This window comes from Miniopterus schreibersii (genome assembly GCF_964146895.1).
Source record: "Miniopterus schreibersii genome assembly, chromosome: 8".
NCBI classification, from domain to species: domain Eukaryota; kingdom Metazoa; phylum Chordata; class Mammalia; order Chiroptera; family Miniopteridae; genus Miniopterus; species Miniopterus schreibersii.
The window spans coordinates 42,782,976-42,797,005 of NC_138109.1; the positions used below are offsets into that span (position 1 = coordinate 42,782,976).

At 43.9% G+C, this 14,030-nt stretch overlaps 1 protein-coding gene across 3 annotated transcripts in view; it reads right to left on the reverse strand.

The window, feature by feature from the left end:
• WLS (Wnt ligand secretion mediator) overlaps nt 1-14,030 on the reverse strand; it is a 133,612-nt gene that overhangs the window by 34,244 nt on the left and 85,338 nt on the right. For 2 of the 3 annotated variants that reach the window (XM_081144444.1, XM_081144445.1), the window contains exon 11: nt 11,857-12,010. In XM_081144444.1, the coding sequence (XP_081000570.1) occupies nt 11,857-12,010 (154 nt within the window). Of the gene's footprint in view, nt 1-1,238; nt 2,131-11,856; nt 12,011-14,030 lie in introns of those variants that run through there. The other variant, XM_081144446.1, reaches the window with a different exon arrangement.

Sequence of the window (14,030 nt, forward strand, 5' to 3'; positions counted from 1 at the left end):
TCCAGCCTCCATATGCTCAAGTGGTAATCCAGATCATATTGCTTCTCTGTCTAAAACCCAAAGGCTAAGTCTTGTGGCTCTTACCATAGCATAAAGACCCTTCTCATTCAGGTTCACAGGGCATGGGGCTTCTCTCCTGCTGTTTCCACTCCTGTGTGCCAGTCAGGCCTGAAGAGCAGACTTATCTCAACATACCCCATTCTTTGCCTCCTCTATGATTTCCTTTTGCCCTTTGGCCCTGGTAAGAAGTTACTTCTTTTCTAAAGTCTGTCTCAGGCCGTTTCCCCATTTCCCTGGGAGAACCTCTCCCTCTACCCTCTAGATCAGGAGCTCACTCGCCACATTTTATCTTCTCCCCTTCCCCTTCCAGATGGTGAGCTGCGAGCTACCTTAAATCCTGGCACCCTAGTGGATGGTCAGAAGTGGGTGTTGAGTGAATTAGTTCATACACCATCAGATGTTCAGCAGGATAGGAAAAGGCCTGAGAGAACAGCCAAAGCCTAAGTATTTCCTCCTGAACCTGCTTACTGTGCTTTTAGCCAAAATCGGAGGTGGGGTGGATGGTGGGTGTTGAGTGGGTGAATTAACCAGACTGTGACCCGGACCTCCAGGCATCAGTGTCTGGAAAACAGGACACGCATGAAACTGTTTTTGATTCCAAGAAGAACACATTCATATGGCTTTAGCGTTTAAAATTCATTTTCATATACATTACCTGACTTAATAGGCACTGCAGCCCTGCGAAGCAAAGTTTATGACAGTTTGTAGGTGAGGGGACATCCAGGTCAGGAGGCTTCAACAAGGTCACACTCATAAATGACAGACTTTGGAGAGGAAACTGCCTTCTAACCTCAGATCCAGGGTTCTTTCTCTTTGCTATATACCATGTTGCCTCTCCAGCCACAGAGTTAAAATACAATCAAACAGGCTATTTGTGGAAGTGGGAATAAGCTGCGTGGGGGGTGGGGTGGTGATCTGCTTCTAAATCATGTAACAATTTTCTCCACCCTTGTGGCCACACAGGACAGCTAGGGAGGTTAACCACCCAGTACAAAAAGGGCTACCCTATTTCCAGAAATAGATACCGCCCCCAAACATTGTGATTTGATGGCAAAATATTTTAATTTCTCATAAAGCTATTTCCCCTGCCCACTCCCCACCCCATGGACGGACACGGAGGAGAATCTGTGTGCGTATGTCCTGGCTGAGCAGGAGGATGGTGTGTGCATGTACAGATATGCAAATACATACAGGTTTATTTAAATGGTCCGATCTACACTTCTGGAGGCTGATTGAAACATCTTATCAAAAGGAAACATGTTTTAAGCAAGAGGTTAAAAAAGCTTTTCAGACCCAACCCACATCCAACAGATCGGTTAGTATTGGATACACAGATTTGGTTCCAAAGCTGAAATGCCCCTGGGGTAATAGACCGTTTCATGAAATTCAGTTATTTTATAGTATGTCATAAAAAATAGGGACACAGATCTACCGACAACTTAAATATTAACTCGACAGGCTACTCTGTGATATAAATAGGAGAGAAAAATGGCCATGAACTAGGAGTGAGAAACTATGACACCAGCCTCTCTTGGACTGCAAAGGATGTTAAAAATCTATCCTAGAATCTAAAACAGGAAAAAGAGTAAAATATTCCACTCCACATAGACCCCATCTGGCCTGAATCATCCCCCAAGGAGTATACCCCCAACACATGAGGTTTACTAACCACCTGCTACAGATGTTACTACGTCACTAGTTAACAATGATCACAGAAAATGTGTCATACCAGAGGTTTTGTTATCATACACAACGCATTAGTGGCTGCGGGAATCTTCCCCCAAGAGCTGTGGTCAGAAGGCAAAGTGACAACGTCCACGCCGCTGGTCCAAGACACCACAGCTAAGACACACGAGCACTGGAGCATTCGTTTGCACAGTGAGCTCTCTCGGGCACGCTTGGCACTCTAGGGAGAAGGGCTGGGACGTGGGGGACAGTCCCAGCCAGGTGCTAGAGCCATCTACTCGTGGGCCTCCTTGCGGGTCAATTTGTAGATCTCGGTGGGTCCGTCCACGTGGGTGATCGTGGTGGTGAGCTGGAGTTCTTCCCCACTGTGCACCCTCAGATCGCCTGAAACAGGGGTTTGGGGGTTAGACGTGTTCAGGGAGACAGAAGAAAGCTGGTTCACCTCAGAACCCACTGCCCAGTGCCGGCCCCCTTCCACATTGAGCTGATAGAGAAAACCTGGGCACAAACACCTAGGGCTCACGCCCAACCTTTTCACTCAGACCTTGCAGTAATTTCATCCACTTTTGTCTCCCACAGAAGAGATATTAATGAGAGATGAGTCAGCCTACTGCTTATATAATTTGTAGTCATTACTAACATTTAATGAGAGCTTACTTGGGGCCTGACGCTATTCTCGATGCTTTATACTTGATCGTATTTATCCTCAAAGAGCCCTCCAAGCTGATCGTGCCAGCTTTACAGACGAGGAAACTGGGGTGGAAGTGAGGTGACTGCCCCAGGTGACCGAACAGATACACAACACAGCCAGGAGCCAGGCGGAGGGAGGAAAGCAAGTGCTGTGAACTAAGCCAGCACCACTCGCCTCCCCTGAGAGGGGAGGGCAGGCTCGTACGCCCTCGCTGTGAATAATTTACAAAGTGGCTATGCCATGTGCAGCCGAACAAGACCTGCCTATCCCAAAAGATTGGGCAGGGTACGACCTATAATACAATTAGGAGTTTTACCAGAAATGCACTCTGAATTCTCTGTCCCCAGGAATCTGCACACACCAGTGTTTTGGTCACCTCAACCAGTGGCCCTGTAGGGTGCTTGGTCAAAGCTACTTCTGAATTTGCATATCTGGGCAAGCCATCAAAAGTTCAAAGCCAGTTTCAAGATCTGCCTGTCTGAGAGTCATCGACATTTCAAAGAATCCTGACCACCCCAGTCAACCTATTAGCACCTCCAAGTGTTTACTTAAGGAATCCCTTTCAGTTGATGACTTCTTAGAAATAGTACTAGAATGTAATTTTCTTCAGGTTTTGATCCAAAGATGTCAATTCTTTAAGCTTAAAATGTGACTCCAATTAGCAGGCCCTAGAAAATGTATCTGATCCTACAGATCATTTGCAGAAACAGCCAGAATTACTTTGGCTTCTTTATTTAACGTTATAGTGTGTGCCTGACGCTGTTCTAAACACTTCTTTTAGGCTATGCTGACTCTTTGTAAATATTCAAATTTCCAACAGCCAATGAGACTGCTAGCAAAGCATAAATTTGCATGCCATGTGTTACAGTCATAAATACATATATACAATAATTTGGATAAATTGTTCAGGATGTTAATTTTGCTTTTTGTATCTGATGAAAGAGAATTTATAGCACACAAGAGCGGTACACTGATAGTAAGGAGAACTGTTATATATGAGTATTTACCATATACACCATAGGGGCTTAGCATGCCCTGTATTTCCTTATAAGATGTGAAGACACTGAGGCTCAGATCAGCAATTCATTTCTCTAATGTGCTGCAGCTTGCTCCCAGCAGAGCCGGGATGAGGAATGGGATCTATGCACCACTGGCTGGCAGAATCTCTGCTTCATGTGTGGTTCTACTGTACCTTGAAGGCCAACTGTTCCCCTTAGGGAGTGGGTGTGGGACTATGGCAGTAACATGGCAGGAGTGGGGATTCCTCCAATTGTCTGCAAATTCCATGGGCCCCCGCTCCTGCCAAGGTCTTGCTCCATCCGTTCCCCACCTCTCGGCTCCTGCCGCACAGAGCACAAACACGCTCAAAGCCTCTTCCCTTTCAAGACCAAAACAACCCTTCCAAAAATGTGATGTTTTTTACTGAGGGGGGAAGGGAAGAATGAAAGGAAAAATAATAAATTAAGGAAGTTGAAAGAATTCTTCAGTTTGGAATAAGTCTCTTTCTCTGGTTATAATGCCAATTCATCTCAGCTAATTACCAGTAAGATAAAGGCTTGTTTCTTTCTAACCACTGTGAAATGAGGCCAATCTCTGGCATGAGATTTAATCTCAGAGGACTACTGATGAGTCCATATTCTTGGTGTCATGGCCACAGGTCCGTAACCGCTGCTTAATTCTCACTGACTGAAATGCGTACTAGGGGCCCAGAAACCTCCATAAACAGAACTATAATGACATAATAAGCACAGCTTTTAAAGCTTTTTAAAAACGACAATTATTTGTGTATCTGCGACTATTTTAGTAAAAAGAAGGGTAATTCTAAGATTGTTTCACAAAATCTGGAAGAGACCAATGGTCTTCTAATATTAATAAGGGCTACCTAATTCTTTCCTCATAACCATTCAGACAAGTTAACACCCCATTACCCAGCTATGGAAGCCAGGGAGGTCCCACTCCATGAGTTCATATTTGTTTCTTGAGGTCATACACAGTATATCCTGGAGTCAGGGTTCCAAACCAGCTGTGTCTACCTCCAAAGCTGCGGCTGTTTCTGTAACTTTTTTTTTTAATATATATATCTATATTGATTTCAGAGAGACGGAGGGAGAGGGAGAGGGAGAGAGAGATAGAAACGTCAGTGATGAGAGAGTCACTGATCGGCTGCCTCCTGCAGACCCCTGACTGGGGATCCAGCCTGCAACCCAGGCATGTGCCCTGACCAGGAATCGAACCTCGATCTCCTGGATCCCAGGCCGATGGTCAACCGCTGAGCCACGCCTGGCTGGGCTCTGTAACATTCTTGACTCCATTCTTTGCTGTGGAATTTTTTTCTAGTTCCACACCGACCTCCTTCCTATTCACCTTCAAAGCTAAGCCCAGATGATAACTATAATGAAGTCACTGGGTCACAGCAGAATGACAAAATCAAGGAGAGTGTAGTATTTGTAAAGCAAAGTTATTTCCACACAAATGACTGTTGTTTACTCCTACATTTTGGGTGTTAATAAAATAGTGGATGGTAGGTCTCAAAATTCTTTTTTCTTTTCTAAAGAATGTGAATACCTAGCACAGAATCTGGGATAGTAAGTGCTCATTAAAACACCCACCAAGATTTGTCTGGTACAGGCCAGTCTAGCTCCTCCCTGCTATACTCCGCAGGGCAAGGTCCAGTCCAGTGTCCCAGTACTGGTTTTCCTCACTGGGGTTTAGGGACAATCTCTCATCTAGAAAGCAGGTGTGCCTTGGGATGATTCTGCTTTTGTGATTCCTTCTGGGGGATGGGGCAGAGTGGCCTTTGTGGGACAGGGTTCAGTAATTCTGGGTCCAGGAGTCTCTCAATTCCTTTCAACCATCAAGGTAGTCTATACCAGGCTTGGGGTGAGGCATTTCCCACCCACCTCCACAGTACCTCCAGACACCCAGTGCTAGGCGACTGCAAGGAGGGGGGGCACAATGAAGCCTAGAAACTTCCAGTGAAATCTTAGTGTTGTGCGCTGAATTGTAATCCCCACACCATAATCACTTGTTGAAGTCCTAATTCTCAATACTGCAGAATGTGATTGTATTTGAGATAGGATCTTTAAAGAGGTAAAAATTATGTTAATGTGAGGTATTGGGATAGGCCCTAATCCAATATAACCATTGTCTTTTTAAGAAGAGGAGATTAGGATAGAGACACACACAGAGGGAAGACCCTGCGAAGACACATGGAGAAGACAGCCATCTATAAGCCAAGAAGAGAAGCCTCAGGAGAAACTAGTCCTGCTGATACATTGATCTTGGACTTCTAGCCCCCAGAATTGTGAGAAAATGTCTGTTATTTAAGCCACCTAGCTTGTTGTATTTGTTATAGCAGCCCTACCCAACTAGTACCTTTGGGAAGCAAAAATGTCTTCTCAAGAAGATGACTGAAGTGCCTCTTATCAGAGTGGGGTGATAGTAATTCTAAGACTCAGAAAATGTGATTTTAGGTGCCTGGGCAAGGAAAGATCAGGCCACTGTTAAGACAGCAGTTCTGGGAGAGGAAGGGGCAGAAACTGCCCGACTACGAAAAGCAGAAAAGGAGGCGCGAGGCTGACGATGGCCTGACTGTCACCTCTTTCCCACCTTCATTAGGGAGTGGAAAAGACTGAGTCCCACCCTGGTGGGAAGACCAATTCCATTGCAGACATCAAGGAGAAGCCAGGCTGGCCATGGGTGAGTCATCTAACAGGCAACCAAGGAAAGACCTCAATAAAAGGCAGCCACTGTCAAAGCCTCATGACTCAAACCAAACATTTATTGAGGCAATGAAAGCCAAAGCCGCCTTTCCTGTGAAACCAGCAGCATGAGACCTTAGAAGCCTCTGGAAGTAAAACGGTCACAGCGTGGTAGCCGGCTACCAAGACACGGGCCCCGGGCTGCTGCCGTGGCTTCCGGCAGGCTGAGTGTGCCAGACAGAAGACACTTATTGGGAGTAGAAACAGAAAGGAAGCAGCTGGCAATTAGAGCATCTCCTGTTCCCTTCGTCACCATCACCCAGTCAGGAATTCCGGGTCTTGCTTTTTTTTAAAAAAAAACTTCTGACAAGAATTTTCTAGATGAAAGAACACAAAAATGAAAGCTATTATCAAGGACTGTCTGACTTTGTAAGCAGTACCAACTTTTTCCTCCCTGGGAATTGGTGACTGTGGGGTTTGGACGGTTGGTCACGCGCATGGGGCCTTGACGTCCGCCACCCTTGGGGACAGTGGCCTCCCTTGGCTCGAGGGGCTGCCCAGCATCAGCTGAAATTCATTTCTGCCTGGGAAGACATCCAGAACGGTTCACAAATTGGTATGGAAACAGGTAAAAAGAACAACTTTAATGAAAAGGCCGCAAGAGCAGAGCAGAAAACGTGCATGGTCCTTGCAAGAAAGAAGCCTAAAAAAATCTTTGTTATAGTAAAAAAACAAATAATATGCATGCTTGTGCATAAAAGATTACATAGCTCTATCCAGTTTGGCTCAGTGGGTAGAGCGGCAGCCCGCAGACTGAAGGGTCCTGGGTTTGATTCCGGCCAAGGGCATGTACCTCGGTTGCCGGCTTGATCCCCGGCCCTGGTTGGGGAGTGTGCGGGAGGCAGCCAATCAATGTGTCTTTCTCTTTCTTTCTCTCTTTCCCTTTCTCTCTCTCTGAAAAGCAATGGAAAAAATATCCTCAGGGAAGGATTAAAAAAAAAAAAAAAAAGATTACATAAACATGCACATATACAAAGGAACATGGACATATATGTAAAATGACGTGTGTGGATGTGATACCACCGCGGCGGCTGCGGTAAGTCAATTAACAAGAAGGAAGCCAGAGCTACACATCCCCGCAGCACCAGTCAGGCGCTGAAAACATGAGGCTGTCCTGCCACACCCCCTGCCAGGAGGCGGCTGAGGGAGTCTTGTCTCCCATCCCAACTTCTAGCTCCGTAATAAAGACTGTGTCTTTGTCACTGCTTTGGGCTTTACATCGCTCCACCTTATCAAACCTAGCACAGTGAAAAGAACTGAGGTGCTCAGAGGTTCATTTCTTTCTCTTTTTTCAATCCTCACCCAAGGATAAGCTCAGTGATCTTTTTTAGGCAGAGAGAGGGAGGGAGGGCGGGACGGAGGGAGAAGCATCGATGTGAGAGAGAACATCAATTGGTTGCCCTCCGCACCTGACCGGGAATTGAACCCTTGATCTTTCAGTATACAGGATGATACTCCAACTGAGCCACACTGGCCAGGGCTCAGTGATCCATTTCTAAGAGTCACTTTCTGATCCACACCATTAAAGACAAAACAAATATATGAGAGAAAATGCTCTTTGGAAACTGACCCCCTCTCTTGAAGCTGCTGTCTGCTTTGTTTCTCTCTGTCCATTGCTTGACCAAGAGCAAAAGTCTATCCTCTCTGCTCCCACTCCCTTCCTACCCACTTCCTCTTGGCATCTGAAGACACTTCTTGGCATCTTTCTCCACCTCCCAAACAAAGCAACACTTCTCAATGGTCTTTTCTTTTGCAGAGGTCTATCTTTTTCCAGGGGTCTTTCCAGGATCCATCTCACAAAGGCAAGAAACACGACACACCTGTGATTCATTCTCCATTGCAAGAGATCTGAATTTTTGGCTCTGGACCTTAAAAGCAAGAGGTCGGGGGAGGAGTCAAAGCCAATTTAAAAATAAAAACTTTCCAAGAGAAAGGAAAAGGAGCATGAAAAAGCTGGGGGTGAGGGAGAAGAAATGCCATCCAAAGGATTTAAAACTACAGTATATCACCCTAAGTGTTCATTTTCTAGGATTCCATATAATATTCCAAACTAGCTCTTTCTGAGGAGCTCCAAAATCTTGGCAAATACATCATAATTCCTAGGATACATTGTGTGGTTTGGCGGCAGATGAAGAGATGCAAGAGCCCTTCCAAATGCACAGGCCACAGCACCATGTGGGAACAGGGCACAGCTAGCTGCCAGGGGCTCATGGGCTGCTCTCAAGTCACAGTTGATCATGTCACTACCACAGACCTGCTAAATCATGTGACTTTTGTATTTAGGATCAGAACAGGGTCCCCAAAGTGTCTGCCCACTAAACTGCTTGGAAAATGTTTTTCAACAGGGGCCCTATTGGCATTAGGGCCAGGACAGTTCTTTACTACAAAGGACTGTCAGGCTCAATGCAGGATATTTAACATACCTAGAATCTGGTCACTAAATGCCAATGGCATGTCCCAGTCATAGTGACAACCTAAAACAGCCACAAACATTTCCAAATACCACTTGGTAAAAGATTCAGGGGAGGTGACCCCCTCTTGAGAACTAGCTTTTTTTAAATTGATTTGAGAGAGATAGATAGATAGATAGAGAGAGAGAGAGATGTGTTGTCCCACTTATTTCATTCATTGGTTGATTCTTGAATGTGCCCTGACCAGGGATCAAACTCACAACCTTGGCGTATCAGGATGACGCTCTAACCAACTGAGCTACCCAGCCAGGGCTGCGAAATAGCTTTTGAGTTTTCTTTGAAATTGTGGTTCAAGCTGTCTTCAACAACTAAAAATAAGATGGGAAATAGATCAAGTGCTATTCTCATTTGCAAGGTTTCAAGCCTAGGAGGGTAGTGGTTGTGCAGGAAAAGAAGTCCTCATGGGAGCTGCCTAACCCCTGGCTGCAACTCAAGCATCTGGCCCAATAGGGTGGTAGGCAGTCATCCTGTCTCTGCTACAGCTCCGGCCTCCCATGTGCCCGAAAGTGCTGGAGCTGGGAAAATTCTCACCAGTGTTTGGAAACCCCTTACCTGTGACAGAATCACTCCCTGGGCTGCCACTTTATGACAGGAGGTGCTCTTCTGCCCCTTCCCTGCTATCAGGAAGAAAGAAAACCACAGAATTTCATGGTTCCATAAGACTCTAGGAGATCACTTACAATTGGGAGAAGTGATACACAGAGAAGTTGCGCAGTTTGCCAACAGTCTTATAGCAAAAACAGCCAGAATAGTTTGTGTACATGAAGTGCTGTAGCACAGGTCAGAACTCAATAATTACTACCCATTAGAATGATTATTCCAACATCCCGGGAAGTCCAGCAATTGCTTTATGTGAAATTTCCCTGGAAGGCAAGAGCTCCATCTTTTGGATTCCTGCTTAATATTCTCAAGTGAAGAACAGGTCCATGTGGTTTCTGTCAAAGTCCAACAGGATGACCATGAAATGAAATCAAGATTCTTGTTCACAAGCCCAGAATCTCTTCCTGCTGATGTGATGGAGGCCCACGAGAGGCTGCATGCTTCCATATTCCATGCATATAGTAGAACACTGAGTGCTAGCAGTGGAAAGGAAGCAGTGGGAAATGAAGGCTGCTCAGCTCACAAACTTTCTAGAGGAAGTCAATCAAACCCAGAGTTGGGCAGCTGGGCAGGTAAGTCAAAAGATACTGATGAACAAAATAGAACCGGAGGCATGGATACATGAAACAGACTGATGGATGTCAGAGGGGAGGCAGGTGAGAGGGTCTGGATAAAAGAAGGTGAAGATATTAGTCAAAGAACATATATGCGTAGCCCATGGACACAGCAGTGTGGTGAAGGCAGGGGGATGGGGCAGGAGCTGGGTGGAGGTGAACAAAGAGGGGGAAAATGAGGGATATCTGTAATAGTGTCAACAATTAAAAAACACACGTCTTTATTCTTGCCCAGGAACCACGGCCAAAGGTAAAGCTGATACTGAGTGTGACAAGTGAGGAGTGGGAAGGAAGGACGGCCTGATGTCTAGGATGCTCTTGCACAGAAATAGCAGGTCTAGTGCCAGAGACAAATGATGGTTGAGAACATTCCTCTACTGCTGACCCTCAGCACAGATGCCTCCTCTCCCTGCTCCATTTCTCAGGTCATCACCCACCTCCTTTTACCCTGCTTTCAAGATCACTCATCTGTGAAATATGAAAGCTAATCTAGAACTCATTTCTAAAGCATTAATTCACTCAACATTTTCAAAGCACCCTTAAGAACCAGTCCTTGCCCTTAAGGAGTTAGTGTTCCAACAGGAGAGAGAAGGGACAGGCAAACTCATCCACATCTGCACAGTGAGTGTCATGTGACAGGTGTAATCTTGTTCCCCCAGGCCTATCCCTTAGGATACTAGTTCCAACTGCCTAGAAAAAGGGTTCCAGGACCAAGTGATTTAATAATTTGAGGAAATGCTGTTACCCTCACCCATTTTAAATGACTTACAGTACATATTAATGTGCTAAAGGCATTAAGATGTCTTTTAGTAAAAACCCCATTGATGCTGATTAAAAACCCAATGATTATCAAACTTATTTGACTACTCAAACCTATTAACATCCCATGGCAATAATACTCTACTGAATGCAACTTGCTGAACTCCAACTGGTGTGATCAGAAAAAGGTTTCAAGAAAGAAGAAGCATTTTGAATGAGCCTAAAAGATGAGTAGGGTTTTATCATGCCCAGATGGAAGCAGGATAGGAATCTATTCATTCACCACACACTCGCTGAGCACTTCCTATGAGCAAGGCCAACACTTGGTGACACGGTGGACAGGTAGACCTTGAACCCTAGTCTCTGCTCTGGGGCAGAGTGAAGGGCACTGGCTCTGATTTGAGAAAGAGCATCTTATATTTGGGGGATAGCAAGTATGTGGCTAGGGTAAAGCAGGTGTGAAAGACATGAAAGAATAGGGTGGAGCCAAACAGTATAGAATCAAGTATCCAAAGAAAAAGGAGCCATCAGAACAGATGTTTACCAGGCCACCAATTCCAAGTTAACAGCTCTGTCATACGCAGTGATATTCATTTCTTTCTGTCACAGCTGGTAGAGAACCCCAGGCAAGCCCTTTCCTTCTCTGGGCCTCAGTTTCCTTATCTATAAAATAACCAGACTGGCTAAGTTCTCTAAGGCTCCTTGCAGCAGCATCTGAGACAATAATAACAGCACTTAAGGAGAGAAAGGCTGTGGGGACTGGAGAATAGCTATTGGTTTGGACACATGTCAAAAGCCTTGAAGAAAAAATGAACAGGAGAAAAATGAACTCTCAGGGCCTGGGCCCACTCCATCTGGTATCTTAGGATTGTGCTTCTCAAACTAGAAGAATGAATGTGGTATACCTTTCAACAGTAAATTCTGCTAAATAAATTGAGGAAAGCAAATTTAATTTTTGTACTAAAACTGGGACATGTTTTAGACTAGAATATAATATTCCCAATGTATTTTAAATATTTTTTTAAAATGAGGATTTAAATAAGTGTCTGCCTTATGCTGGCTTTTTGTGTTATGGTTCCAGAATCCTTAGGATGCTCATTCACACTCGGAGGGAAAGTTTGACTGGGAAACGCAGAGCCTTTGCTAGTTAGGTCTTGTAGAGACAGAAGCCTACTTATCCTAAATAAAGCTATACTAAAGAGACTGGAACTCACCATTAGACTGGTCATCCCCATAGTTCTTATGGGACGGTGCATACAAGAACATCAAAGCAAAGACATACAGGTTCCACATCCCATAGATGCCTGTGAAAAAGGCGCTGTTCACTTGGACTGTGACACCACCCCACTTCCAATGGCCTTCGGTCACCTGTGGAGAAAAGACAGTGACATTGAATTAGAGCCAAGAAGAAACACAACACCAACACAGGAACCAACCGACACAAAAACCAAGTCTCTTCTACATATGGGAAAAGTGAAGGGCCACAGAACACTCCATTTGTCAATCTGAATCATACTAGTATGAATAAATTAATTAAGGGCTTACTATACCTGTCAGGCACAAAGTCACTCACAAAAGTAATTATGAGCTTTCATGTGCTTTACAATTCTGAAGGAATGTTTTGAGGCTGTTTTTGTCTATATTAATGACTTGGTAATTGTTTTAAGAGTGTCTGATGACATATGGATTAAGCTAAGAACTGTCAACAGAACTGTTGAGGTGAATGACTAGTAATTTGTGCCAGCTCTGAGATCAATGAAATGATTTTGACCACTTCTGCTTGCTACAGGAAATCTTATATGGGAATAAAAGAAAGTATTGGACGTATGTTCCCATGATAGCTTCATGAGGTGGGGTTATAAAAGCCATCCCTAGGAGCCCCTTCTCCTAGGACCTAAAAATGTAAGACTGCAAGCTATATCTGAATATTAATGGCTAACAAACAGGTTGATTTCGCCTCCTGTTTTTGAGGCAGTGGGTTTATATTTATTTTGTACCCTCTTTATAACTCATAATCCACTAGGGCCCCAGGCATAGTACAGCTAGCTGTAAGCACAGGTATTTCTTTCAGAAAGACCTGGAGTGTCAGTTAACCAACCCGATTAAGTGCTTACAGACTTACCAGTTTTAAATTGCCATTGGTGGTACCAAATTTTTTCATTTCTGTGATTTATAAACAAACCACCACCATGAACTCTTATTTATCTTGGAAAATAATTCACTTTATATGACATGCTGAGGAAGGTTTTTGGCAAAGAAGGATTTCATAACCATTACTGATTTTATAGCAATGCACCAACATTCAAGCTAATAGTTAGGACTTACTTTATAGAAATGTCTCCAAATGTCATTCTTCTTATTTTTAAGTACAGAATAGCCTAACTTTATAAAAATCACAGTACTTAGAGCATACCTAAGATGATTTTTTAATGTATATAATGGAAGGGGAGAGGAAGTCTTAAGATGGTTCCTGGAAATACATGTACCTGCTGTCCTTGCAAAGGGAACTGCTCTCTGTGTGATTAAGGAGGGGCAGCTAGGCTGGGAGAAGTACCGGAAAAACAGAGTCAGACAGTTCTTATTTTCTTCTACTCTATTAAGATAGTGGACCTGTAAGAGACCCTGCTTCCTGTGACATACGCTAGAAATTCTCAGGATTGACAATTTTGCTGAAGTTGATTCTTGCTGGGAGTGAAATGATGGGTCTTTCGTGCCTGGTACACATGGTGCTCAACAGACATATTTGTTGAATAAATAGGGGCAAAAGTATAGGGATGTGCAGGAAGGCCAGTGCAAATACACAGAAAGGGGGGATAGAAACAGTCATGCTTAGGAAATATCTGACTGGAGAGTCAAAAGAAAATATCGCAGTCTAGAGCAAATCACAATAATTGTACTTAAAAGTAAGAGGTCAATCGGTAATAAGTGTTATTTCATTTAAATATTTCTGTCTCGTGTATTCCTTTATTATCAATGAAAACAAGTAGTTAACAGGTATTAGCAAAGCTAAGATTTTTTAAAATAATAGCAAGGATAATAAATAAGAGTTAACATTTATTCAATGCTAGTGGTTTGTCAGGTGTTACACTAAGCATTTTCCATGGATGGTATTATTTAGTTTCAATAACAAACCTATGAGGTAGGTAGGTAACATTTCCACTCAACGCATGGATAAACTATGACACAGAGGATTTTGCTCAAGACTCGTCAGCCAGAAAGCCATAGCTCTGGCTCCAAAAGAAGGTATACTTAGCCATTATAAACACAGAGTAGAAATATTATCTTAAACGGGGTTGAGTTTCTATTTACTTCAATTTTTTAATATTTTAAAATTTATCTTTATTGTTAAAAGTATTACAGATGTCCTCCGTCCTGCCCACCCTCCACA